This window comes from Dermacentor variabilis, chromosome 10 (genome assembly GCF_050947875.1).
Source record: "Dermacentor variabilis isolate Ectoservices chromosome 10, ASM5094787v1, whole genome shotgun sequence".
NCBI lineage: Eukaryota > Metazoa > Arthropoda > Arachnida > Ixodida > Ixodidae > Dermacentor > Dermacentor variabilis.
Genome location: NC_134577.1, coordinates 49,299,213 through 49,325,418, shown reverse-complemented (window position 1 = coordinate 49,325,418; position 26,206 = coordinate 49,299,213). Strand labels below are relative to the sequence as shown.

At 48.8% G+C, this 26,206-nt stretch overlaps 1 protein-coding gene across 1 annotated transcript in view; it reads right to left on the bottom strand.

Annotated features, from left to right (window-relative positions):
- The window catches only part of LOC142559228 (uncharacterized), a 46,167-nt gene that overhangs the window by 3,053 nt on the left and 16,908 nt on the right, over window positions 1–26,206 (bottom strand). Inside the window, exons 3-9 of the mRNA XM_075670856.1 lie at window positions 25,382–25,429; window positions 19,310–20,113; window positions 15,629–15,990; window positions 12,214–12,364; window positions 10,836–11,062; window positions 4,878–5,039; window positions 3,567–3,917 (exon numbers count right to left, since the gene is read on the bottom strand). Coding sequence (XP_075526971.1) covers window positions 3,567–3,917; window positions 4,878–5,039; window positions 10,836–11,062; window positions 12,214–12,364; window positions 15,629–15,990; window positions 19,310–20,113; window positions 25,382–25,429 — 2,105 coding nt within the window. The remainder of the gene's footprint in view (window positions 1–3,566; window positions 3,918–4,877; window positions 5,040–10,835; window positions 11,063–12,213; window positions 12,365–15,628; window positions 15,991–19,309; window positions 20,114–25,381; window positions 25,430–26,206) is intronic.

Here is a 26,206-nt window from a genome sequence, read left to right as displayed (position 1 = left end):
CTTGACCACGAACTAAGCGGCGAGAACGTAGCGCATACGAAGCTATCAGCAGACGGCGCACTCTGTCCTTATCGCAGATCGCTTTCAAGATAGGGCCCGCAGCAGCGAGCGAATTGACCTTCGTGCTGCCTCTCGCTTGACCGCGAACTAAGCGGCGAGAACGTAGCGCACACGAAGCTATCAGCAGACGGCGCACTCTGTCCCCATCGCAGATGGCTTTCAAGACAGGGCCCGCGGCGCCGCGCCATACGCATACGCCGCCTGAATACGGTTGATCACAGTTGATAATGGTTCGATGCAGATGGATAAGGCGCTAAAGAGCAATAACGGCTTATAATCAGAACATCATCAGAGCACCTGGCACCGCCACCTGCCATAGTTTGCTTGCATCATCAATTCACTTTGCGCCGCCGTCCGCAGCAGTTCGCGTCACCACGGCGATGTTGTTTATACTGGCCGGATCAAGTTTCATAACATTCATGACAGCAGGCTGTGTGGAGATGAGCAAGTAGAACAATGCTTACGCATACTTCGACAACTGCCAGAGGAATTTCCGCGTGAATTTGTTGCACTAGAGACGAATACTGACCGCAAGTAGACTGCTGTTTAAAGCCAACTGCAACAAAATCATGGTTTGGTTATAAATGAGTAGTGTATACCACTGAAGCAACCTTGACAAAAGTCGCAGGGCTGGTAACTGTAGTTTTCTTTTGTTAGCAGCCTTTAAACAGCACCTAGGCCGATGGCGGTGGTTGTCGCAATGACGTAGGTTCCAGCAGGTAATTCGAAGAAGCCGCACGTTCTAGACCGTGCGTCACTTTTTTTTTCAGTTTCAGTATCAAAAAGGTCATTTTTAATATCGTGTTTCCGCGCTCCCGCTCGTATACCGCACGTCAAATTTTGCACGAAGGCTCCTCTATATCTATACTATCTTAAGCTAGGCTTCTTACGCGTTCCAACATTTTTTACTGTCGCCCTTTCAAGTGCATCATTCCTGTATGTATTGTTTTAAATCATGGTCTGATAAATTTTATAGCTAATCAAGATGTCTGGAGGGGTTAGTTGGTTCATTCTAACAATTGACGTCTAAATGCGCAAAATTGAGAAACAGGGCTCCACACAAGAAGAGACACAAAAATCGAGCAGAGTATATAGGCGTTTGCACTTTATTCTATGCGTATTAAGACCTAGAAAAGCTTCATGCTAAGAAGAGCCGCTGCCTTCGCCGTCTGAAATGGAACGGCAGAACCGTGGTGAGCTGTGACGTCCCTCATTGCATGGCGGCGCACATTAGTGTCTTCGTGCGCGTGCGATTTTGTGAGTGAGTACCCGAGTTCTGTGGCCTCTTTGAGAGATACAAAATGTCACCGACTAATTGCGGCGTAAATTGGTGGCAGCACTTTTAACGCGAAAGCGTTAAGGGTCCCGTGTCGCAGAAATTCCGGCGTCCAGTGTCGACCATCGTTTCGGGAAAAATGATCTTTAACTGCGCATACCCGACCACGCAGGCCCTCCATGCAGCGCAATGAAGTTACTGAACTAATTGAATTTCTCAAGGTGAGATGTGTCAGCAAAATCGTAAAGTACGACTCACACACAACCTACAGGCATGGTAGCGTCTGGTTGTAATTTGAATCTACGAGAAAACATAATTCTCTTATGCGGAAACTCAAAACATAAACCCCTTTCGCTCGAGATGGCGCTCGCCTCCTCCGCATGGCGCCCCGCGCAAGAGGCCGCGATTCTGCCAGAAGGCTCGCCTTCGTGCATAGCGTTCGCCGCCAGTGTTTTCCGGTAAACATTACGGCTACATAAGTTGCAGTTGCAGGGAAGCGTGAGAAGCAGTCAGGGATCTTTGAATGCTATCGCATTCCAATGTTAAAGGCGATCCTTAAGCGTCCTCCTAACTTTTTGGTTAGCTCTACTGGAGTATTTTACCATTTCCCAGCAGTGCCAGCGTACGACCGCTATATCGCGCTTCTTTGCCCGGATGTTTCCCGCATACTTCATAAACGCGATCGCGATTCCAGATTGAAAAATTCTGATGAAAAATTCACATTTCCCGCGTTACCACTATAGGATTAGACATTACGATAGGTAACCTTTACACCCGCCGTGGTTGCTCAGTGGCTATGGCGTTGCGCTGCTGAGCACGAGGTCGCGGGATCGAATCCCTGCCACGGCGGCCGCATTTCGATGGGGGCGAAATGCGAAAACACCTGTGTACTTACGATTTAGGTGCACGTTAAAGAACCCCAGGTGGTCGAAACTTCCGGAGTCCTCCACTACGGCGTGCCTCACAATCAGAAAGTGGTTTTGGCACGTAAAACCTCATAATTTAATAGCTAACGTACCTTTACGTTCCACAAAAAAAAAGTACAGGTACCATAAAAAATATGATTGTCGTTCTCTTTAACAACCCGACGTTCCGAAGCCAGTCCCGGTTCCATTTTCAGGTGCGAGATTGCGAGATTGCGAGATGTGCCGCATTGCCTATTAAGGTTTTATGTTTGCTCCTGACCGTCTTGGCGCTCTCTGGCCATACCTGGCCCTTGCGCCACTAAATCACACATTCATCATGTTTGCTCCTGGGCTCACACCTTGCAAGGTAATTCTCGGGAGAATTCCCGAGGGATGCGTAATTCTTCGGGTCTTCTTGTGAATGTGCGAGGAGGCTCCTTTTCGAACCGCGGTACATCTGGAATGGTTAAGACGTTGCCTTCTCGATCCGCAGGAGTCAAATTCGAATGCCCTGGTGTGACGCTTTACATTATTTAAATATTTGGTAGGGCAGCTTGTGTGTGTCATGTTCTCTGCGCGGTGTGTTTTGTTTTTTGTTTTCCCGCAAGTTAAAGAAGAACGTATAGCGTACGTCTTGTGTCACAGTGGGACATGTCCATTCTGGAGGATTGGTCACAAACGGGCACAGCCACCCAGTGGCGCATGCCCGAATGGCTAAATCAAATAAAATAAAGCAGGTAAATGAATCTATTAAATATAAATGACTATTCCACAAACAGATCGGTGTGTTTTACAGGTACCCGTGAGGCGACACTATATGCTCAAGTTTTATGTAGGAATTAGTGAGACACGCCCATTCTGAAGGCATGACCTAAGTCGAGCACGCACACCTAGCTAGTCGCACATACTGAATGGCTAAATCAAGCAAACATAAATTAAAGAATCTGTTGTAGATATTGCACCATTTATCTGTGCTTTGGAGACACCGGTGAACCGACAATATATGTTCAGGTTTTATGTAGCAAGTTATTTCTTTACCAACATCCGCGCATACTTGGTCACCCTACAAGGGTTATAAAAGCCTGTTCGCTGGCACTTGTATTCAGCGCCCCTTAACTTTTGCACGCACGCACGCACGCACGCACGCACGCACGCACGCACGCACGCACGCACACGCACACGCACACGCACACACACACAAACACACAAACACACAAACACACACACACACACACACACAATATACCCGCCTGAGTAGCACATATGCTGACACCCAGCGATCTAATTTGTCAGAAACATGCAAGCTGCTGCTTTAAAACGTATACCTCTCAACGAGGGCCCTGGCGATGAGATGACCCAGCGTACCGACATTGGCAGCGACCAGCCCGTCCTCTTCGAAGAAAGGCGTCAGGGTCAAAGCCACCGGCACGATGACTGTGCCGTCAACGGTCACGTCGACGGCCGTTTCCAGCGGGTCGAAGTAGAGCTTGCTCGGAAGCGCGTGGTTGCGCCACGCCTCAGCCGCCGCCACCCACTGCACGAAGAAGTGCCGACCCGAGGTGTTCACGCTCGGGAACGCAGAGAAGAACATGTCCAGCAAGTTGTAGTACTTGACGAACTCCGGCGAACCCACGAACACCGACGGGGCGGCGGCGAACGTGGAGAGCCACTGCTTTCTGGAACACGAACCCAAAGATAGGGGGAGGGGGGTGAAATCAAGTACTGGTGAAGCGACGGACTCGGATCCTTATTGTTACCTCATGCCATCATCATCATCAGCCTGGTTACGCCCACTACAGGGCAAAGGCCTCTCCCATACCTTTCGAACTACCCCGGTCATGTGTTGTGACGATGTTGTCCCTGCAAACTTCTTAAATGTCATCCGCCCACCTAACTTTCTGCCGCCCCCTGCTACGCTTCCCTTCCCTTGGAGTCCAGTCCGTAATCCTTAATGACCATCGGTTATCTTCCCTTCTCATTACATGCCCCCCCCCATGCCCCCCCCCCCCCATTTCTTTTCCTTGATTTCAACTAAGATGTCATTCACACTCGCGTTTTTTCCATCACCCAATCTGCTCTTTTCTTATCCCTTAACGTTACACCCATCATTCTTCTTTCCATAGCTCGTTGCGTCGTCCTCAATTTAAATAGAACCCGTTTCGTAAGCCTCCAGGTTTCTGCCCCGTAAGTGAGTACTTGAGTGGCCTCATGTGGATCGACGTTAATGCTGACCTATTCCGAGTCTATCTCGTGCGATATTGTGCATTGATCAACAACAGCGTCAAGACTCAGGTTGGAGCCAGCAGTGGCAGAGCCGGCACCACGGCGCTGTGCCCTTGAAAAACTTATGCGTGAGGTTCAGTTGAATCCGTATAGAAAGTATGTTGAAGTCAACAGAAACACAACACTAATTTCGGCAACGACTTCTTGTAAGGAATGGCGTCGTGCCTGCACGTGCGTTTGCGCAGGTTGAAGAAGCGAAATTATTCAGCCATGCCGCAAGTCCCGTCTTGAGTTCCGGCGAGCATGACGCTCCGTCTCCCGCTGATCCCCCCCCCCCCCATACTTCTCGTTACGTTTTTTTTTGTTTAGTTTTTGCTTTCTCCTCGAAGGGAAAAAAAATTGCAGGCGCTCACTTTGCGCTCAGGCATCCGGCTACGGCGTGTGCAATGGCGGTTATCGCTGTCTTGGTTGTCTCCGCTGGCTGAGAAATGGAAGCAACAGATACCAGAGCTGCCGCCATCACCTGCGAGACCATGCGCACGCACTCGGCCACGAACTCCTCCTCCTCCGTCAGCCTGGGATGAGTGTACCACCCGGAAGAAAGTTTCAGAAAACGAAGTCACCGCGTGTATGCCAGGTATTCCGTGAAGTTAGCAAAGCTTATTTAAAAAAAAAAAAGCCGTCTATAGCATATATCACGCATCTAAAGCTGAATGACTCGAAGAGACGGGAATTACTTGCAAAGAAAAATGATTAGACTCATCACCAGAATTCACTTAGCAAATTTTCTAGCTAATTACTTCAGGACAGATATTTCAGCTCGAAAAATTGAAACCAGTGAGTTTGAAAGACACATCCGCTAGGGGCGAAATGACTCTACCTGCTTTGAGATAGGCGCCGTCAAACGTAAAGCAAAAATGCATTTTTGTTCTCTTTACTGTCTTTAGCAAAACGCCATTTTATACCTTGAAGCAGGAATCTGACTGCAGAAGCCAATGTATTTCACCGCACGTCTTGGGAACGTATATCTCAAAAAATGCCACAGAAATTCAGAGAATTGTCTTCCAATGCGTAAGCGTTCTTTGGCTCGGCTGTTACTTCCCTTTTGCTTACTTGCTTTTCCTAGCTTATGCATGTCTACCTATCGCTTTTCCGGTGCCAAAGAAATTAAATCCCCGTACTCAACGGCGTGTATATGAGTTGCCAGGAAGCTGCATGGCCCCTTCAAAGAGATCCGATCAATTGAGCCGGAAAGCCGTAACAACAGCTTTCACAAGTTTTTCTTCCCTTTTTTTATTTCTTTTTTCTCTGTTTTCCTCGTTTGTTACACCCTTGACGCGGCGACGGCGAGATCACAAGTTTCTTTGAACGCCACCAATCATTTATTATTATTATTCTATTATCACGTGTACATATCGGTTATTCTTATTTTCAACCTCAGCAGCCCCGCAGCAGGCTTTTCTGCACACACACCCATAATGCAGGAAAGTAAGCTTTCACGGCGGCCTGACGAGAACAATTTTCCATCTGATCAATATTTATCTTTTTTTTTTGCTTCAATTGTTCCTTATCAATTATAAAGCTACCACTCATCTACAGTTACACTATTATAACGATTAAATGTCTTAACTTCACAAATTACGTATCTTTGTGTGGATACAAAGACATTACACTTTTCGCGTGACAGGTTTTGCTGGGACACTCGCCAAAGAATGCTGAGGGATTAATGAATTGCAGTAAGTACGCGGTCTTGCTAGTTGATGTTAATCCACGAAGTTTGACAGCGCGGACATAGACAAAATACCTTTGTCTACGTTCGCGCTCTCAAACATCATGTATATCTCAAAACCGGCGTTCTAGTTCTCTGCAACACTTGTTCCAAGTGGATACACCGCCTTGCGAACTCAGCGGCTACCATTCGTAAATTGCAACATGTAGCGGAAAGCAGCAGTCAAAAAGTTAATTAGCGACATTTCGATTTATATTCGATTATGCAATTGTACTTTTACACATTGAACCAATTTAAAACACACACACACACACACACACACACACACACACACACACACACACACACACACACACACACACACACACACACACACACACACACACACACACACACACACACACACACCATATAGGACCAGCGGCTCTTTAGCCATGCAGAAAAGGAAATTAGCTTAACCAGCTCGCCTAAGTGCCCCCTCGTGGGTATGAGCCGTGTGTTTAGGCCACCACAACAATAACCAGCCCGCTTGATATCGTATAAAGAGAAGGGTAACCATGTTTGACCACATTCGATTGTCTGCCACCTCTATTACATTCATTCGTTAACTATATCCGGCGACCTTCTGTGGCAGCGCAGCTAATGCTAACGAGCCGAAGCACACAATTTTCTTTTACCGCGCATATTTATGTAGTGCGCGAATGCAAACAACTGGAAGCTACTATCAGGTCTTATTCCATGACAAATAAAAAGCTGGCCTAGGAAAAGGATTTCCGTTACTTGCTCTTCCTAGTTTCGGCTTTCCGGTGCGCGTGTCTGGCTTTCCTGGTCCTGTAAACCATATTGTAGAAACTATATGCTGTAAATTACCAGCGAAACGACGGCACTACTCGACGCAGTAACACAACATTGGCGTTCTCGTAGTTAGATGGTCACCCGCTAGCCAGTCGGCAAGCACAGCAGCAACTCCTGCTCTGCTTAGTTGGGAGATATCTAAGCCTTTCCCTATTCCACGACGACACACTTTCTGCCCGGTGGCTCGGCCTTTGTGGTAGCCTTCTCCCCTCCTCCTTACGGCGCTACCCTCTCCTCGTTTTACAAGCGGAGAAATTCCGTCCGCCCAACACGAAAATGGATAAAGCGGCAAAGAAAACCAATCACTAAGAAAATAAGTCGATTCAGACTGACTGCAGTAGTATATTGTCAAGGAAACTCGTACGGGATCTTCCGGAGAGCAAAATTCACTCTCAGAAAGTGGCCACATGTTGGTTTCGCCGGCTAAGGCAAGTTTTTCTGTGCTTGTGTTATCGAATGACCCGTAAGGCGACCGTCTCCAACACGGAAGCAGTCAGCGAGGCACTTGCGAGAATCTCTGGCACATAAGGTGTAAAAATCGCGCACGTGCCAGCAAGAACACTAAAACACAGCTCGTGCGGGTGAAAGACTTCAGAAATTTCAAGGTATCCAGACGTAATATGCAAGACACCGAGCAAGAATTGTAACGAGTCCTACATAGGCGAAACTGAAAACTTTAAGGCAAGAATTAAGCAACACCAGAACGACGTCAGTAAAAGCAGCACTTGCAATTGAAACCCTTGGCGGACCATCACACGACTACTGACCACGCCATTGGCGGGGATTCTATACTGTTAACGGCACAGAAGCGTCAATCTTTACGCCTGCTCTTAGAGCTTTTATATATTCAATCGACAACACGCTCGACAAAGCGGAAGCGGGGTAATCTCCCCGAGAAATACATGCGGGATCTGCGCCGCCTAACATACAAATAATCGGACCCTCTCAGGCTCCTCTTCATTGAGAACAAGGAACCTGCAGAGGCCTCGAAGCGTCACTTATGTCGTCACCTCAATAAGATTACCAAAAAGGACGTGTATCCGCTTCCGCGCACTGATGACGCGCTGGACTGCTTACACGGTGCCAGTTATTTTTCGTCGATCGATTTGCGTTCTGGCTACTGGCAAATAGCAGTGGATGGACGAGATCGCGAAAAGACCGCCTTCGTCACTCCCAATGGTCTCTACCAATTTAAAGTGATGCCTTTCGGACTGTGCAACGCCCCTGCTACCTTCTAGCGCATGACTGACTCTCTTCTGCGCAGATTCAAATGGATCACATGCTTCTGCTGCCTTGATGACGTCATTGTTTCATTGTTTATTTTATCTTTCAATCTTGGGCGAGTGCTCGTTTCTTTATTCTGACCACGTACTAGCCTTGCCTGACGAGTTTTCGTCGAACATTGGATCGACTACTTTTGCATATTTCTGCTGCACTCAGACGAACGACCAGATCGAAGTACACGTGCCCACGAAATGCTTGGCAATGCTGAATGCGCTACAAAGCTTATTTTACTGTAGAATCGGTTTGTGGCCAGATCTGCCGCATACTACCGGTAGCGGGGTGAAACGAAAACGACGTCACTGTAATGAACATAGAGAAAGGGGGAGGGGGAGACTAGGAGGGTGCGTCACGTGGCAGTTTCAAACCGCAATCTTAAAAACATAAATTATATAAGGCTCATGGGAAATAGATCAACACCACGTAATAGGTAAGCGGTAATGTTCTGGTTGGACAGCGCGCGGATAGAGTGGAGGAGAGTAGAACGGGAAAACGGGTGTTGAGGGCGTAACTAACCCTGGTATTCTAGGACGTTCCTCCACTCACTACTGCCCTCTGACTCAAGAAAGTTGATGAGAGCGCCACCCATCAACAGAAGCTGTCACTGCGATTCTTTGACACTGCGCGTCAATTCTTGGAAAGCGCAGCATTCACTTCAGTCGAGGGATGTGATGTGCTCAACTCGGTCGAGTAGAGGAAGCACTTCGAGTCGAGGATGGTTTGGGAATGCGAGGCTAAGAGCTACCACGAACAGAACAACAACTTGAAAGGTCCGGTAACGTTGAAGCGCCTGCTCTCCTAGATACAACGAGCAGGCAAGCCTATACCAAAACACAGGCCTGCCAAAATAGGGCTCGCGCGGCGTCGCGAGCCTTATTTTGAAAACAATCTACGGTGGGTACAGAGTCTAAGTGCGCCGAGGGCTGATAACTTCGTGTGCGCTGCGTTCTCGGTGCTTAGTTCGCCTTGAAGCGAGTCGCGGCACGAAGGTGACGTCGCTCGCTGCTGCTGCCGCTCTTCCTCACGCCAGCGTTCCGACAGCGACCATCCGCGGTCATCGAGTGCGATGCGCTGACCTTTCCTCATGCGCGCGTGACAACGTGCTTGCTAATCAACTTATTAAGCGAATGTAAATACAGCAGTTTATGCAGCTGATAAAGCGACTAACATTTCTTCGTACACGTACATGTCCAATAATTTCCTATAGCAATCAATGCTTCGCCTTTAGGGCGAAAGTGTGACTCTTTTTGCATACATATACCTTGCGGTGAATCCCCGAGCTAAAAAAAAAAAGAGGAGTTGCACTAGGCATTGCAATCAGAGCCCCGAAGAATTGGAAGAGGCATACGAGGTTGCGAGGTTGTGACGAGACAATACGCGCACACAGATACAGCAGATGGAAGCGGGCCTCGTTATGCGAGACGAGGCCCGCTTCAGGTGAAAAATGGCGCACTTACGAGATAACGCGTGCATGCAAATAAATACCAACGACGAAAGCGGGCTGCGCTCCGCCAACCGTTGCGTTTTCCGCGAAATCCGCAGGAGCTAGCACACTTATTTCCATCTTGCTTTGCGTCTGTAACCTAGATAGACAGAATAAACTTTATTGTTCAACGGATAAGGTGATCTACCCACCCCCCGACAAGCAGGTCAGGGGGCGAGTGCCGCCGCTTCAGATGCAGGCTGGGAGGTCTTGGGTCCCAGCAGCCTCTTCAGCCAGTTGGACGAGCCGGAGCTGGAGCTCAGAGTCCGAGCTGCGCAGTAGCGTCTCCCAGGTGTCTCTACTACCTATTTTGTGCGTTCCCCCGGGAGAGTACGGACATTCCCATATTATGTGGTCGAGGGTCCCTCTCGCCCCACAAAGATTACATCTATCGCTCCTGGCTTCGGGGAACATGTGGTTCGCCATAACCGGGTGCGGATAGGTATAAGTTTGTAGTCGTCTCCATGCGACTGCTTGTCTGTTGTTTAATTTTGGATCTGGCGGTGATACCAGTCTACGAGCCAATCTCTAATGCTGCGTGATCTCCCCATATTTTAGGATGCGCTCTCCGCTCCCTCGGTCATCGAGGGGCCACGCAGCGGCTCGGCGGTAGAGATCTCGAGCCAGCTCGTGGGCCGCCTCATTGCCGGGTACAGCTTCGTGCGCCGGAGTCCAAATTATTTGAATTTTTCTAACTTTCTCTGGCCTAGGATTCTGGCCGCAAAGGGCGAGATCCTTCCCTTGCTAAAATTTTGTATGGCAGTTTTGCTGTCACTGATCACAAATTTTGCTGTCACTGATCACAAATTTCGCGTCCGTTCCAGCGCAAGCTAATGCGATCGCAATTTCCTCGGCAACTTCTATGTTGCGCCCGCGCGGAGTGACAGCGGTCACGGGAGTACACCGGCCGCTGACGGCCGTTTCCACCGTAAAACTGCCGCTACCTCCCGCCGCGTCTACATAGGCCACCTCGTGTTCCGAAATTTTACCGAGTCTGTAACCTAACAGGAATCGACGACTTACGCGGCAATGTAGACCGGCTCGACGAAGTGGAGGAGCCCGTCCGCCACGTGCCAGCTGGTCCACGTGAACAGCTGGCCGCCGCTTGCCATGTCCCTCCACACCGACTCCAGCACGGCCTGGAGCATGGGCGTCACGAACATGCTGGCGGTGCGCTTGTACGGAGTCTTGGCCTCGACAGCGTCGCCGAACGCGCCGCGGCTTACGCCGCTGAAAGCCAGTTCCTCTGCCTGCGCAGACATGCGAAAGAGCAGCGCGCAAGAGTGTGAACGCCTCGTGCCCCTGAAGCACTGCTTGCGAGAATGTCTTTCGAGGTTTCGACACGTTCGCCTCATTTCACACCCCACAGCCGGCTTGCGCAGAGGCGTTGACAGCAGTGTAGAGGGAACAATAAATTTTATCGTTTCTATGTTGAACTGATCCTATACTGCAAACACAAAAAAAAAACTGGAATCACGCAGAGCAAGAAAAAAAAAAGTTACGCAGATTTCACGCGCTGCGAGAGTCAGTGCTGTGCCAAGCACAGTGCTAGATAGCCGGGTAGTTGTCCATTATTTCTACATTTCAATTACAACAGCACATAATTTTCTCTATAGGCTTTCCTTGGCTTATTATCTGTTGGCTGTATATGGTTGTAACAAAAAAAAATAGAGCCCGTCGGATCTATACTTACATAATGCTAAGAAGGCACAAATCGGTGCCGAGGCATGACACCCTGTTTATTTCACCGTTGGGGAACTTGATATGTAAACATTATAAGCGCAATACTAGGACTGTCGGTGAATTGCTGATACCAAAACCTCGTACACAAACAATTGCCAGTAAAGCTTTTTATAACATAATTTGTCTATTGTGCTTATTGTACGTGATTTTCATAAAAATGCTCGATGACGACTGTGCGTATTTATCCCCTTCTCATAAGTAATACCTTTACTATGTGCAGAGTGTCTCTCTATGCGCAAAAAATATTGCTTGTTTTAAAAATAGAGTGTCGCAATTACCTGACAGCTGTCGTTCTCACATTTTCAAGCAAGCTTTGCACCCTTTCTTCACAGTCTACAACCAAAGTATCTAGTACGGGGCTAAAGCCTCTCTTCAAGCCATCATATATATAGATGCTTTTTGTCTGTGGCCTTCGACATCCTTGTGGTCTCCAATAAAAATTTGATCTCAACAACAACAAAAATAAAACATTTTATTACATTACAGCACTCAGGATGCTTCATCAGTAACGTCTATGGCGAGAATAACACTGACCAGGGATAATAAAGCTCCAGGACTTTTTTTTTCTGGCTCTTTATTTCAGCGAACGTAATTCTGTTGTTGACGACAGTTGTAATTACTCCTGTCCACTTCTGCCCTGTAGGAGACAGCCGCTTACCTTTTTTACGCCGCGAGATGTCGCCAGACGCGCCTGTCCCTGGTGGGCGTTCACAACAGCAATCCTCATCTTGGTGTACAGCTCAGTCCTGGTCATCACCACCGACGGGTCTCCCGTGATACCGAGGACTCTTGCCAGACTAATGATGAAGCTTCGGGCGAGCAAAAAAAATAATAATAATAAACAAGAAAGAAAGTAAGTAAGAAAGAAAGAAAGAGAGAGAGAGAGAGAGAGACGTAGCCCAATTCGTTCATATATTCAGATTAACAAAACGATGCTGCAGCAATGTGAGAACAGCCAGCACTGTTCGGAAGCAACATGCTCTCGGCGATCGTGTCATACACTGCAAAAGCTAAATCAAGGAAGCGTCTATATATATCCTCGCGCGGGCACCTCCGAGAAGCAAAGGTGATTCGAACCGCAATTTTTAGTTTCATTTCCCAAAGCCGCAATCTGGCTATGAGAAACGCAGTAATAGAGGGAGCGGAGGGGGGGGGGGAGGTCTCCGCAGTAATTTCGACTACCTGAGGTTCTTTAGCGTGCAACCATTGCTCGATACACCAGCACAATTGCGTAAGCGGCACCGATTCGATGGACTTAGGTGCAAGGACGGCAAACCACCGGCGAGGGGCGAGTGAAAGTTGAACGGCCGTGCGGTCACCGTCGCACTTATGAGAGAACTTGAGTGCTAGCCACCGCGGACTACAAATCAGTGTACTTCGAGTGTGAAATGGAGAGACGGGAGTGCCGGCCATATTAAGTTGACGCGTCCCAGATTGCGAACGGCGATGACGATGATGATGATGATCTCAGAAACGGCTGTATGTAACCACAGTGGGGTATGGGTCAAAAATTGGGTGGAGTAGGGGAAGCATACTTAAAGCTTGTTTAAATTAGATGTGTTTACTTTTTTTTACAAATGAAAGCAGAAGAAATCGGAAGCAGACAGACTGATATGATTATAGCGGGGAAGATAGAACAAGTAGGGAAATAAATGTATTAGGCAAACTTCGTCATTTCTACGTTACATATTATGCAACAAATGACAACAACGAAACTTCATGTTGCAATTACCATGTCGACTCAGTGGAATTCCTAAATTAATTTGCCTGAAAACTTTAAGACCTACGACAGCCTAACAAAAAAATATTGCTTCTGGTTCGTCGCACGCGCACAGAGGGGAAATTATCAGACGAGATCCGTGCCTATAGACACGTCGCAGTTTCGCCCGAATGGCGAAGCATCGATTGCGATAGCAAATTAATGGACAGCTATATTAAGTAACGATAGTAGTTTCAGCGGCCGTGTAAAGTTGTAAACATAGGCATACTGAATTAACAAGCGTGGTGTCACGCGCGCACAAGCAACCATAAACACATCTCACTCGATATCCGCGGGAACTCGCAGTCAAAGCGCTGCAGTGAGTAAACGCGGCAGCAGCGGCGAGCGAACTGACCTTCGTGCTGCCGCTCGCATCAATGCGAACTAAGCAGCGAAAACACAATGCGCGGCGGACTCTGTGCACGTCGCAGATGGCTTTCAAGATACAGCGACCCGGGCGGGCGCACGGGTCAACCGGGAAAGAACGCCCCCACCCTTCTCCCTAGTTTCCCCCCGAGGCCTTGCCCATGAAGGAAGACGGCGTGCTCAATTCCTCCCCGCTTTCCTTCCTTTCGTGCGCGACATTGAGCCGAGGTCGCCGGCTCACCCTCACACGCTCTCACACTCACGAACAGCATAGGGCGCGCGGCGACGGTTATTGCCCTTGGACTATATACGGGACCTCACGGCGACGCCGACGGCAGAATTGCGCTCGGAGTGTCCGTATAACTGCTATCGCAATAAAATTTAGGGTGGAACACGGCGTCTCTTAACTGTGATCGTCGTAACCCACATAATTTAGTTCGTTCTAATGTTGTAGCGATTTCACGGAATACCGAACCTGCCCTTCTAAATCTGAAGGGGGACGCCTGAGCGTGAGAAAGCGTGACTATGATGTCATGTGTGGTCATCCAAACGAAACCTGTCGGCGGCTCGCCATCTCGGACACTGAAAACAATCCACGGACTTGGTTTGCAACGCGTTTGAACACTCTAATACTGGGGTCACACGGTGCACTTTCGATCGCGATCGAGCCCCATCTGTATGCCGAACTTCTCAATCGTGATTAACTATATACGTTCCCCAGCCTGCGCAAATGAGCAAATATCGATGAAAAAAAAAATCCATTCCGATCGGGCTCGATCGCGATCGAAAGTGCCGCGTGTGACTGTGGCATTAGAAACTCGAGCAGGTACGTCCATTCAGGTGCGATAATTGCATCCCATCTCAACAATAGTGAGCGAAATACAACACGAATGCGAAACAACCTGTAAATTCATTTTGTACAGTGCGAAAATAAACTTACAGTGCGAATATAAACGCGTTGCTTAGCTCCAGACGCTCATTTAATTTTTTTTTTTCGTAGCGAGCGCCACGAATTTCACCTGCAATAGTAGCGAACGTTGTGAAACTAATTTAGAGCGCTCTAACATTACGTAAAAGCATTTTAAGAGCAATACAAAGGTTCTCCTTTAGCCGGAAAGAAAATGGAGGACGCTTAATTAAGCTTCGCCTTTAAGAGCGGAACGCGACAGCATTCAAATATCCCCGACTGCTTCTCCCGCTTCCCCGCAACTGCAGCTTATGTAACCGTAATGTTTATCGGGAAGGTTGGTGACGAACGCTAAGCAACGAAGGCGAGTTTTCTGGTAGAAACGCGGCCTCTTGCGTGGGCTGATCCCGGAGGTAGTGCACAGCCGCGCCTAGAAAATTGCATCATTTTCAGGTTTCTGTTATTGTTCCGCACTTTCAATATTTAAATCTGAGAAGAGTTAACGTAAAAGGCATGCACTGTCGGTGTTTGCTTTCATGACATTTGTTTGCCAGTCGTCATTTTCAAAATTCCCAGGAATAACACTGTCAGAAACGTAAGACAAGGTGCGAGCAACTTCATAGATAGAATGGTGTGGCACCATATCCCGCATACACTGTATACACCGCATGTCATATGGCAAGGCGGGGCATATACGTACACCTAAATGTACGCGGAAATTCTCGCTCACGGACGACAACGACGCCGACACTGACACCGGATTTTCTGCGACACAGGGCCCTTGACGCTATCGCGTTAATAGATACATTTAGTTTAGGGGACGCAAGCATGCAGCTTGCGTACGCAAGAACTAGGGGCCACGGTACAACGCATGCGCAGACCGAGACGTAAGGTTCTGCGCATGCGCAGTGCCGTGGCCCTTAGTTCTCGCGCGCGCAAGCCGCTTGCGTCCCCTAAACTAAAGCTCTCTAATGTCACGCGTATTGATGGGTCACTGTTCTCAACCGCGTACAATCGGCGAGCGACTGCCGCTGCGCTTACTCCGGGTCGTCGTCCGAGGTGAGGGCCGCCTGCATGAGCGCGCCGTGAAACTGCACGGCCAGCGAGGTCGAGTCGCGGGGCCTCATCTTGAGGAGCGCGCTCAGCCCGTACGCGTAGGACAGCTCGACGTGAAGCGCCAGCACGGCGTCGGCGGACGTGGGCGCCCCCTGGGGCGGGCGGTTCGCCACAGAAAGCTTGAGGCGCGTCATGAAGTTTCGCAGGTCCTGCTTGCTGGACCACGTCTGGGTGTACACGGCCCTGCAGGACTCGAGCAGAAACATCGCCTTGCCCTTGGCGCCCTTGGAGTTTCGGTAGATGTGCCTTACAAGACGGGCTATTCCGCCGGCGACTTTGGCCAATTCCTGTCCAAGGCGGGGAAAAAAAAAAGCAGTGCGATACCGGAATTAAACCGACAACGACCACCGTACGTCACGTGTGATACACGCTCGATTTGATATCTCCGAATTCATATTTGAGCGTGGGGCACCGAATGTAATGTTCGTAGCTAGCGTTCTTTTTTTATAGCCTAGAGCGAATCTCCCGTTCTGGGTAGTTGAGGGAATCAATGACTAATTACTTCCTATGTTAATTGTTTACTAAATTAACATTACAATATGTCTGTAGGAATGTACTCCTCATAGCCAGATATAAAGATGACAAATCCGTTCACCCCTGTACGCTATATAGGGGAGAAGCTGAAACGTTGAAAACCAGCGTGACCTTCACTTTCTCCACTAATATAGCATCTTTCTTTTTTCTTTTTCTGACAAAACGAATGAAAATGGGGTTTCAAAGAAGATTTCGCCTATTTAAAGAATATCTTACCAGAAATACACTTTTTAGATATTGCCCTTTAGTGCCCCTTTACGAAGCAAAAGTTTGCAGACGAGTTGAATTAGGCTTTTCCACTTGTGCGCACTATATTTGCACAAGTTTATACAAGTGTATTACTTCACGAAGTAGTTACAAGTTTTGAGAGATATGAAATACAAACGGAGGCCTCGTAGTCAAAGACTGCATTGGGACTTCCGTCAAGGTAAGGTGGTGGGAGGAATTACTATATGGCAGCAAAACAGAGCAATATCGCGAGATTAACATACATGGTCGTATAAATGTAGAAAAAAAGAAGATAACAAGTTGGGTGGGACTGCATAACAAAAAGAAACAAAGGAAAAAATAAAGATAAACAAGTAAAAAAAATGTGCGCGCGTCTACAGATGTATGTCAAACGTAACTACACGAAAATAAGAAGCCTAACCAGATAAAAAAAAAAACATCGATTTCTGTCGAGAGATTTCCTCCATTCTCTCAAAGCGGTAAGCACATTTAGCCCACTTGCGGCGCAATTACTGAGTGAAACGGGCTGGCGTACACAGATGTTGTAACGAGCCTTCAGAGGTAATCTCGGGGTTATAGTAAACCGGCCGGTTCACTAAAACTCCCGAGCAGGGAAGATAATAATATTTGGGGTTTTACGCGCCAAAACCACTTTCTGATTATGAGGCACGCCTTAGTGGAGGACTCCGGAAATTTTGACCACCTGGGGTTCTTTAACGAGCACCTAAATCTAAGCACACGGGTGTTTTCGCATTTCGCCCCCATCGAAATGCGGCCGCCGTGGCCGGGATTCGATCCCGCGACCTCGTGCTCAGCAGCCCAACACCATAGCCACTGAGCAACCACGGCGGGTGAGCAGGGAAGAGGCGCGCGTTCTCCGTTCTTCTCTGTTCTTTTGGGCTCGAACCACTCTTGCCCTCGACCCACTAGCTACATGTGACAAAATATTTCGCGATAATATAAGGGCTCTGTTCCATCACAGATACGTCATTCTATCACCGCGTTGCTAATGAAATTCGCCTTTTGGTGGCACTGCGATCTATGGATGAGTATACTGCGTCATCGCTGAGATTTTGACTAAAGGCGTGTGGGAGCAGCGCAACAAGGCTGTTCCAGGAAGCGCCCCGGGTGTCATGCGCCATGCGTTTTCGCCAGTTTCAGCTCAATGCAAAAAAATAGCGACGAACGGACGGCTAATGGACTGCTTTTCGGTTCTGCTAATTGCGTTAAATGCTTCACCCATCGCTAGGAACGTAACAACACATTGGCACAGGGGCGTGGTCGAGCTTTCACGAAAAGCAATTGCTCCCCCCCCCCCCACCCTTTCCTTTATCGCCCGCAAATACTGCATTTTCTTTGTTTTGTGGACAATAAACCACATTGGTACCAATACAGAGCCGGAGAATAAACTAGCAACGGACAGACTAACAGGCAACATGATTTGTATGCCAGTGTGTTTATTGAGTGTGTAAATCCTACTTAGTGCAAGCAAAAAAAGAAAATAAGTTCAGTCGAACGCACTCGTTTAACATTATTGAAGTCGTCCACACTTGGACCTGGCTGATCTCAAGCGAACCAAACACTCAGATATGTTTTCAGCATGTCCTTCAGAGCAAGATGTCTCCGTGGGAGGCGAACAATGGGCTTTGCAAATACTGGACCCAGTGTTACGTGATGCTGTCGACCAGGCGTAGAAAAGAAGGCAAGAAGAACACGAAAGAATGCAAAAGTCGTGCAAACGCGATTTGCGTTTTGCGTATGCAAAGCCGCTTGGGGGAATTTCTAAAACTTTCCAACGCAGAGATTTGGGCTTTGTGCACCTAAATATCGGGCACGCTAACCGCGCCGGGCGTACAACTGTAGAGAAGGATTGGAAGTCGTCCTTTTCAGCGCTTTTGCTCGTGAATCCGTGGCCTGCGATAACGGTCGGTCCCAAACGCCGGTGACTAATAAACGCCTTTGCAAGTGGCGGAGGTTGCTTCGGCCTGCAACGTCAGGCCTGGCACTTCGATCCCGTACCCTACGCTCCACCATGCCTGAAGACGCATCCCAGCGAACGTATCTATAGGGGGCGAGGACTTACGGAGTCGCCATCTGTCGGAAGCGTCCCTCTTGCGTAGTATGAGGGACAACGCGGTGCGCTCCTCATAGGTTAGGCTTACGGCGCTCAATAAAAACACAACGCAGTAGCCCTTCTGGAGATTTCTGCAAGTACGCTCTCAAAGCAAGGGAAGTTCTTTACTGTCAAAATAATAACCTTGGGAAAACTGGATGCACAGAATCGTTTACAGACGCTGTCTCCTTGCCGAATACGTACAGTGAACGCCGCTGCGCGCGATCGCCGCGATGGAGTCTCCCGAACCGGCTTCTTGCGTGAAAGGTAGGCAAACACTGAGGGTAAAATATGTGAGATATGTTCTTATAGTGAGCTGTCTGTATGGCCAAATGGAGCATAACAGAATGAAGCCTCAATGCAGCGATTGCACGGGTTCGCAGCGACAGACTGCGCGTCTGCATGCATGTCCGCGCACGATGTTTTGCTTTCGCTGTGAGCGCGTTTTCGCACCGTGCCGTGAGCTTTAGGACGCAGCATATGAGCACTTGACGGGAACGATATAGTGGGTCGTCCTCTGCAGCGCTTTCGCTCGTGAATGCCGCTGGTGTTGGGGGTCCGTGCCCTGCAGTCGGTCCCAAACGCCGGTGACTAATAAACGCCTTTGCAAAACGAACGCCCAGAGGAGCACAAAAGAACGCAAGCGAGGTTTCGGGTACGCTTGGGCGGCACTATTCCTAAAACTCCCTATTAACAATTATTGAGCGGTGCGCCTCGCAGCATATATATACCTTTTCGGAGAAGCTCCTGTAGGGCCCTCGGAACAGCCCGCAGACGTGCCCTCCGAAGTTCTGACACGGGTCGACCAGGGGATTCACGGACCTTCTGTAGACTTCCGCGAGCTTCCTGCAGCTGGCCGAGTAACAAATGGGTCGAACAACGAAGGGCGGTGGGGTCCGCGTTGATGGCGGCGAAGGCGGCGGCGGAGGTGGTGGCGGTGGAGGTGGTGGTGTGGGCGGTGGTGGTGTAGGGGGTGGAGGTGTACGAGGCGGAGGCGTAGGAGGCGGAGGCGTAGGAGGTGGAGGCGTAGGAGGCGGTGGTGTGGGCGGTGGTGGTGTGGGCGGTGGTGGTGCAGGGGGTGGAGGTGTACGAGGCGGAGGCGTAGGAGGCGGAGGCGTAGGAGGCGGAGGCGTAGGAGGTGGTGGCGTAGGAGGTGGAGGCGTAGGAGGCGGTGGTGTGGGCGGTGGTGGTGTGGGCGGTGGTGGTGTAGGGGGTGGAGGCGTACGAGGCGGAGACGTGGAAGGCGGAGGCGTGGAAGGCGGAGGCGTGGGAGGCAGAGGCGTGGGAGGCAGAGGCGTAGGAGGCGGAGGCGTAGGAGGGGGAGGCGTAGGCGGTGGAGGCGCTGTCGTGGTGGTAGTCGTGGTGGTGGCTGCAGTTGTCGCGGGCTCGGACCCAGTCACGTACCCGAAGGCCAAGTACCCGAGCGCCCCCGCGACGCCGCCTACGAGCGCTCCAGTGACCCACACCACGGCAACCGTCACCAAAGAGTAGCTGGGGACGATCACCTCCACCGGCTGTTGCTGCCGCCGTTCCGGCTGCACGTGTGAGACGCGCGGCGCAGATAATCAGAGAGACGCACGGTTTGTCGGATCGAGACAGTTCTCTACCACTGTGTAAGAATTCTTACACCGTGTTCTCTACACAGGTCGGCGGACGCACCGCCCTGCTTTTTTACCGTGCATTTTCCGTAATTTTGTCATTCCGAGCGTATTGCTCCAACCACAAGTTGAAGTGGCGCAACTGTCGAAATGTTAAGTCCTAATCTCTACCACTCGTTCTGAAACACCTAGCGGGAGGAGCGAAAATCCTGATTTTGAATATAGCGCGGGAGCTGGTTTTTGCAAGGAACCCTTCTATAGTACGTGTACGTGTTGCCTGCAGGTACGCAGATAGCGCCAGAGGTCCCTTTATTGCAATAGCAGATAAAGGCGTTTTGCGTAGGGCTTCACCTATAAAGGTTGCCAACTTACTAGTAAGGTGCTTGTGACTCGCATTCACGATCAGAGAAAGTTCATGGTGCATACTGAGAACAAGGCAACAGATTAGCCAGTTTCGATCTTAGCCGAAGTGAACGACGCAGTTGCGTTGGCCAGAAGCTTCCTTTTCTCGTTAAAGACGATGGAGGTCAATTACATGCTTTCAGACGGGCTATTAATACCTCTAGAAGTCTTGCTACGACTATGCTGTGAGAGAAGCTCTTGTCAGCGACATATCCTCGTCAAGGTTATGCATCTACACGGAGCAAACAGTGCAGATTTTTTTTTTTTTTAATAGTAGTGAGAGGCATATTTTGGGTGTCAGTTGAGGGTTGCAATGCCGGCGTTGCGCTCACTTTCGGCGCTAACTGTACATGCAATAAAACCGATAGGAACAGCTACGGGGACTCCCGAAAAAAATTTGAAGACTCGGGCGTTTCCTTGAAAACCCGCTTTTGTTTTCGTACCTTCGACACTTGCCGACGTTTCCGAGCTACACGCATAACTCTTCAACGATAAGACGTTTGGCCACGCCCATTTGCGCTTGTCTAATTTGCACTCGAGTTTGCTGTTATTGCAGCGACAATACTACCGATTTCTGACGCAAAAAAAAAGAAAACTTGCCACGCTTAACAACTTGCCAGCGCGACAACGCGGAAACGGGATACTCACGCAAATCGTAAAGCACAGGAACGTATACGAGCAGGACACATGCGCCATGCTGTGCTCCTTCTGTCCTGCGCGATCTACGCGTTTTTGCGCACGGTGCCAAACAAGTCGACTCGCTTTCACTTTCGCGACACGCTTCGTGACGTCAGACTTTGGCAACAACTTCATTTTCAATAAAAAAAAAAGATAGAAAGAGCAAGTTTTCATGCATCTGAGCCACAAATAAATTCTCATTGGAGTCATGTGTTTGACGTTTCAAACGATCATTGATCCAGTGGCGAGAAACAGACGTATACGATTCCCACCCCGAGTCACGTGAAATGCAAGTCAACAGAAACAGCCACAGCACCATACAGAGCCAAATTACGCTTTCGTGACACGGTAGTTGCAAAAGCAGGTTCGGTTTCATTCCACGAGCTCGTTAGATGAACCGACGTCTGTCGAGTACTCGTGTGTCTTTTCTTTTATTTTATTTATCGGCCACCAGATTATACCTGCTGCCACACAGAAGGTGCGGCAGACACACGTACTCTAAATCAGTTTTGCAAATTCAGCAGTTCTCCCACTAACAACTGGGGAACAGCCATTTCAACGTCGGCGCAGGTACTGGCGCAGGCAAAAAGCCGATTCGGCGCAGCAGTGAGCCCTTTTCGCGCAGGGCACGTGCACGTGCCATACAACATGCAAATATCAACTGATGTGGCCGATATGTTGTGCAGACAGGTTTGCACGAGGCTTATACGGGTGTCAAGCGGCGCACTTTTGATCGCGATCAAGCCCGATCCGGATCGAATTTCTCGGTCGCGATTGGCTCCCTTGCACAAAATGCGCGAGAGAGCCAATCGCAGTCCGAAATTTCGATCCGGATCGGTCCAGATCGCGATCAGAAGTGTACGCGTGACACCGGTGTTACACTGAATGCGCGGTCAGGAAAGGATGCGACGCCTCTCCACACCCAGGATACAACACAGTGCCACAGTGAAGGATTGTGGGCAGAGGCTCATCGCAAGACCAATTGAGCACGCGCGGCCGCACTGAACATGACATCATGCAATCTACGCATGCCATGCACATCAGGGAACTATCGAAAAGGTGCCGCAAGGGTTTGCGGCCACAAAAGGAAATCAGCGTCACTGCGCATGCGCGAGACGCAAATACGGTTTTGAGTCGGCGACAATCTTTCACCGAAATAGCGCAGCGACGCAAACTCGACGCAAGAGTTTTCAGCCACCGAACGTGGCGGCACCCGTCGATGTGGCGCCTCTCCACCGTGCACCACATTCGCTAATACTATTCTTAACAATGCACCACGTGCGATTCTGATCGCAGCGGTTCTTTTGCAAGGCTTCCCCAATCACCCATAAACATCGAAAAAGTTCGCCTTTAATCCTAGAACGTGACATCCTCCTTCGGCAAACTCCGCGGTACCACGCTGATTCGACGAACACCGAGATAAAGCGTCAGCAAGACGGTACAGCGGCACTACATTGTACGTCTGTCCGAGAAAGATGCACGAATGACGAACCAGACGACTCCGACGGGCCCATCCTTTCTATGGGCGGGCCTGTGATTCCTTCTATGATGATGATTATTATTATTATGATGATGATAGCGTGCTGTTAGTTTCGATTTCAGTTTTGCTAGTTGCGAAGCATTGACGAAAGGAGTGTTTCGCTTTTATACATGCATGCTTTGGCACAGGCTCAGCGCAATCTTCAGCTAAGATGCCGTTTTGGCGCAGGATGGCCGCAAGTGTTCCACCACTGCGCTAAATTTAACGTCTTTCTTTTTTATTGCGCTGCCTCGAGGGAAAGTTCGTTCTCTTGAGGGCGGCAGGTTATTTAGCGGCTTTCACGTAATGTCGGCTTTTTTTTTTTTTTGAGATACAAAACCTCTTTTTCAATTCGTTCTTTAAGTATCCCAAACATGCAGCTTATCCATGACCCTTTAGAAATAAGAGGGAATTGAGCATGTTTTCAGTCTGCTAAATATGATTAAATTTAAGTTAACAGAATGTCCACTGATATGACAAATGGGCCATCTTTACTGTGAAGGCTGGTCTACGAAAATACGATAAATACTGCTTCAATTACACGCTGCCCGAGGACATTGTGCGCAAAAGCGGCGTGACGGATGTCTATGTGGTCAGCGATGGCACACACCCTAGACACCCCCCCCTCCCCCTCCGCCAGCCGGTGAACTCATTATACAGCACTATACGGAAGTTTAAACAATAATCCAATAATCAGGCCACTGATTGTAGTTCACCGACGCAACTTTTTTTTTTTTCTTTTCAAGTTTCCGGTCGCAATACGTTGCCGCACTTCAACGTCGCTCAGAAAAAAAAAACGCTCAATAGTATCGATAAGTTGCATTTTATTCCATATGCACGAAAAAAAGGACATGGTGGAGTGGAGACGTCTCCAAAGCCAAGCCTGACCGCCACTATCTTACCATAGGCACGAAAAAACGTTAGCGAATAGCGTAGAATACACAAACCGCTTTTGAAGACGGTTAATATTTTGAACGTGATTATCGTCCGCATATTGGCTTGTTTTCAGCGTATTTTGGGCGTTCTTATTACGGTTCCTTTGGGGTCTCGACTAGCGGGTTTTCTTATTTCGAGTTGGTACTGCTCTTAATGGCACTAAACGTCGCGATGACGACAGCAGCAGGTAACGCACTCCATTTACTCGTACATCGCGATATCATCAAATTGTATTATTCAGCGGGCAAAAGTTAACGAAGTGCCAGTAAAATCACTTATAACCGTTTATTATGCCGCATTAGCTTAGCTTACTTCAGAAATACATATTTTTTGCGTGGAGACGTAAATGATAACATTGGCAGCGAGAGTACACATTTTATTGTCAAATGAGTCGTGAGAACGCAATACGCCTCAAGTGGCATTAAGTTTTTGATGTCGGTGTGGCACCACCCAAATGGCATTAAACACAAAGGCACTGACTCGCTAATGCCTTAACTTTCAATGCCATTTGTGCAATACCACATGTGCAAACCTAATGTCATTTGCCCTAATGTCATTCGTTAGTTAATGGGTTCGCCAGAACTCATTCAAGTGACAAAGGCGTACTCTCGACACCATAGCTTGCGCAGTGTAATATCGGTGTATTTGAAATAGCCTCTATCATGTAAGAAATTGCTTGTACATAACTTTCAACTACAATGCTCCTGTATAAGGAGTTGAACTGGGCCAACTTTTTCAACGGCGAACCTGCTCAGGTCGGCGTAGCAACGGCTTCGGCGCGGAAGGCGCCATGTTGTTTTTGGGCTTCGGATTTCTTACGCAATGACCGAAGTTGCTATGCTCGGTAGCAACGTTGTAAAAGACAGCAACAAATTAAACCTAACGGAACCGTACACTATGCTTACTTATTGCATCCATTCATTACAGCAGTATAAACTTGTAAGCGCATGTTTATCTTTTCATTAGTGCCCTAAAAGTGATCGCTTCAGAAAACGCTTCGTCGACATCAACGAGTCAAATGCATTAAATTTGAACGACTGGCAACTCCACTCCAAAATAAAATGTAGTTAGAGAATTTAAGGCATTAACAATTGCGACGACGGCAGCAGCACTAGTGGCACCATCCTGTGACACTTTCTTCAACCACAACGCCCTAGGAACTTAGCTGTCCTGCGTCATCGTAGACCCCGATTGTGAAAAAGAAAATGTAATCCTCTGTACACTAATGGTTGTTGTTGCCACCGCTTTTGCAATAGAATGTGTGTAGGTAGAACGTGGTCGTTGTAATCAAGATATGTGTGCTGTAAACGATGTCAGCATCGGAAGATGGCGCCGCCAGCCTGCGGCATGCATCCTTCTGTCCAGTGTTCCGGTATTCTACTGAATTACTAAAGCGCCAAACAGACGACACAAGATACACGGACGAGCGCTCCTCGTCGTCTGTTTGGCGCTTTAGTACTTCAGTGACATGCACCAACTAGCTCAACAAAGAGTTCTTCCGGTATCCCATAAACTGAAAGGCTAGATGTGTCTCGACGCTGCGAGGAGGAAGGCTGCGTGATACATATTATGAAAACGGTAGACCGGTACCGGCCAATAAATCGCCATGCAGGCCACCTGGCTCCCGAACAAGTTACAAAACCGAAAACAGAAAAGAGAACCCAGCTTACCGGAACGGTGCTTTCTGGGTACCTTGATTGCGTACCAGTAGGCGACATCTGCGAAAAAGCGCATAAGTTCACGTATAAAGTCATGCATCGGTGCTCTATTCAGACGGCGGTTCTGAAGAGACACAGTTACACGAAGTAAATTTATATTTAAAAAAAAAGTAACAAAAGATCAAAGCTCGTCGGACGACGATGCGTGCACACACGCACACACGCAGGTGTGTGCGTATGCGTGAGTGCCAGGGGGAGAGAGAGAGAGAGAGAGAGAGAATAAACATTTTTATCAGGCAAATGCAGCTATGGAGAGGCGTCCTCATTCCAGAATGCCTTGAGCTCGGGCCGCGTCCTGGGGCCTCGCAATCAGCCTCTGCTGATCCTCGAGGTCGGAGCTGGCCAAGGCTCTCTCTCAAAGCTCGTTGGTGTGGTAAGCGTTCGGAGGATTTGATGGTGCCTCTCTGCAACCCCCTACTATGTACCTGAGGAACCCGGGCTCTGCGCAGAAGCGGCATTGCGGAGAAAATTGTGTAGGGGCTATGAGGTGATTTCTGGTTGGGTGGGGGAATTCATTAACCTTCAGAGCTCGGAGGAATCGCTCCTGATCTCTAGGTAGTGACTTGTGTGGGAGTACCCGCAATAAAGTCGCCACATTGCAGGAATCGTAGTTATCAGTAAATAATAATATCAGTTAATAAAAAAATCACGCCCATGAAGACGGAGCTTTCGGAGGCGCCTATCTAAATATATGAGAAAGGATAAATAATCTTTCTCGGCAACCAACGCACAGAATTCGACCAGATTTGTTACATAGATTTTTTTGTTTATGCCATT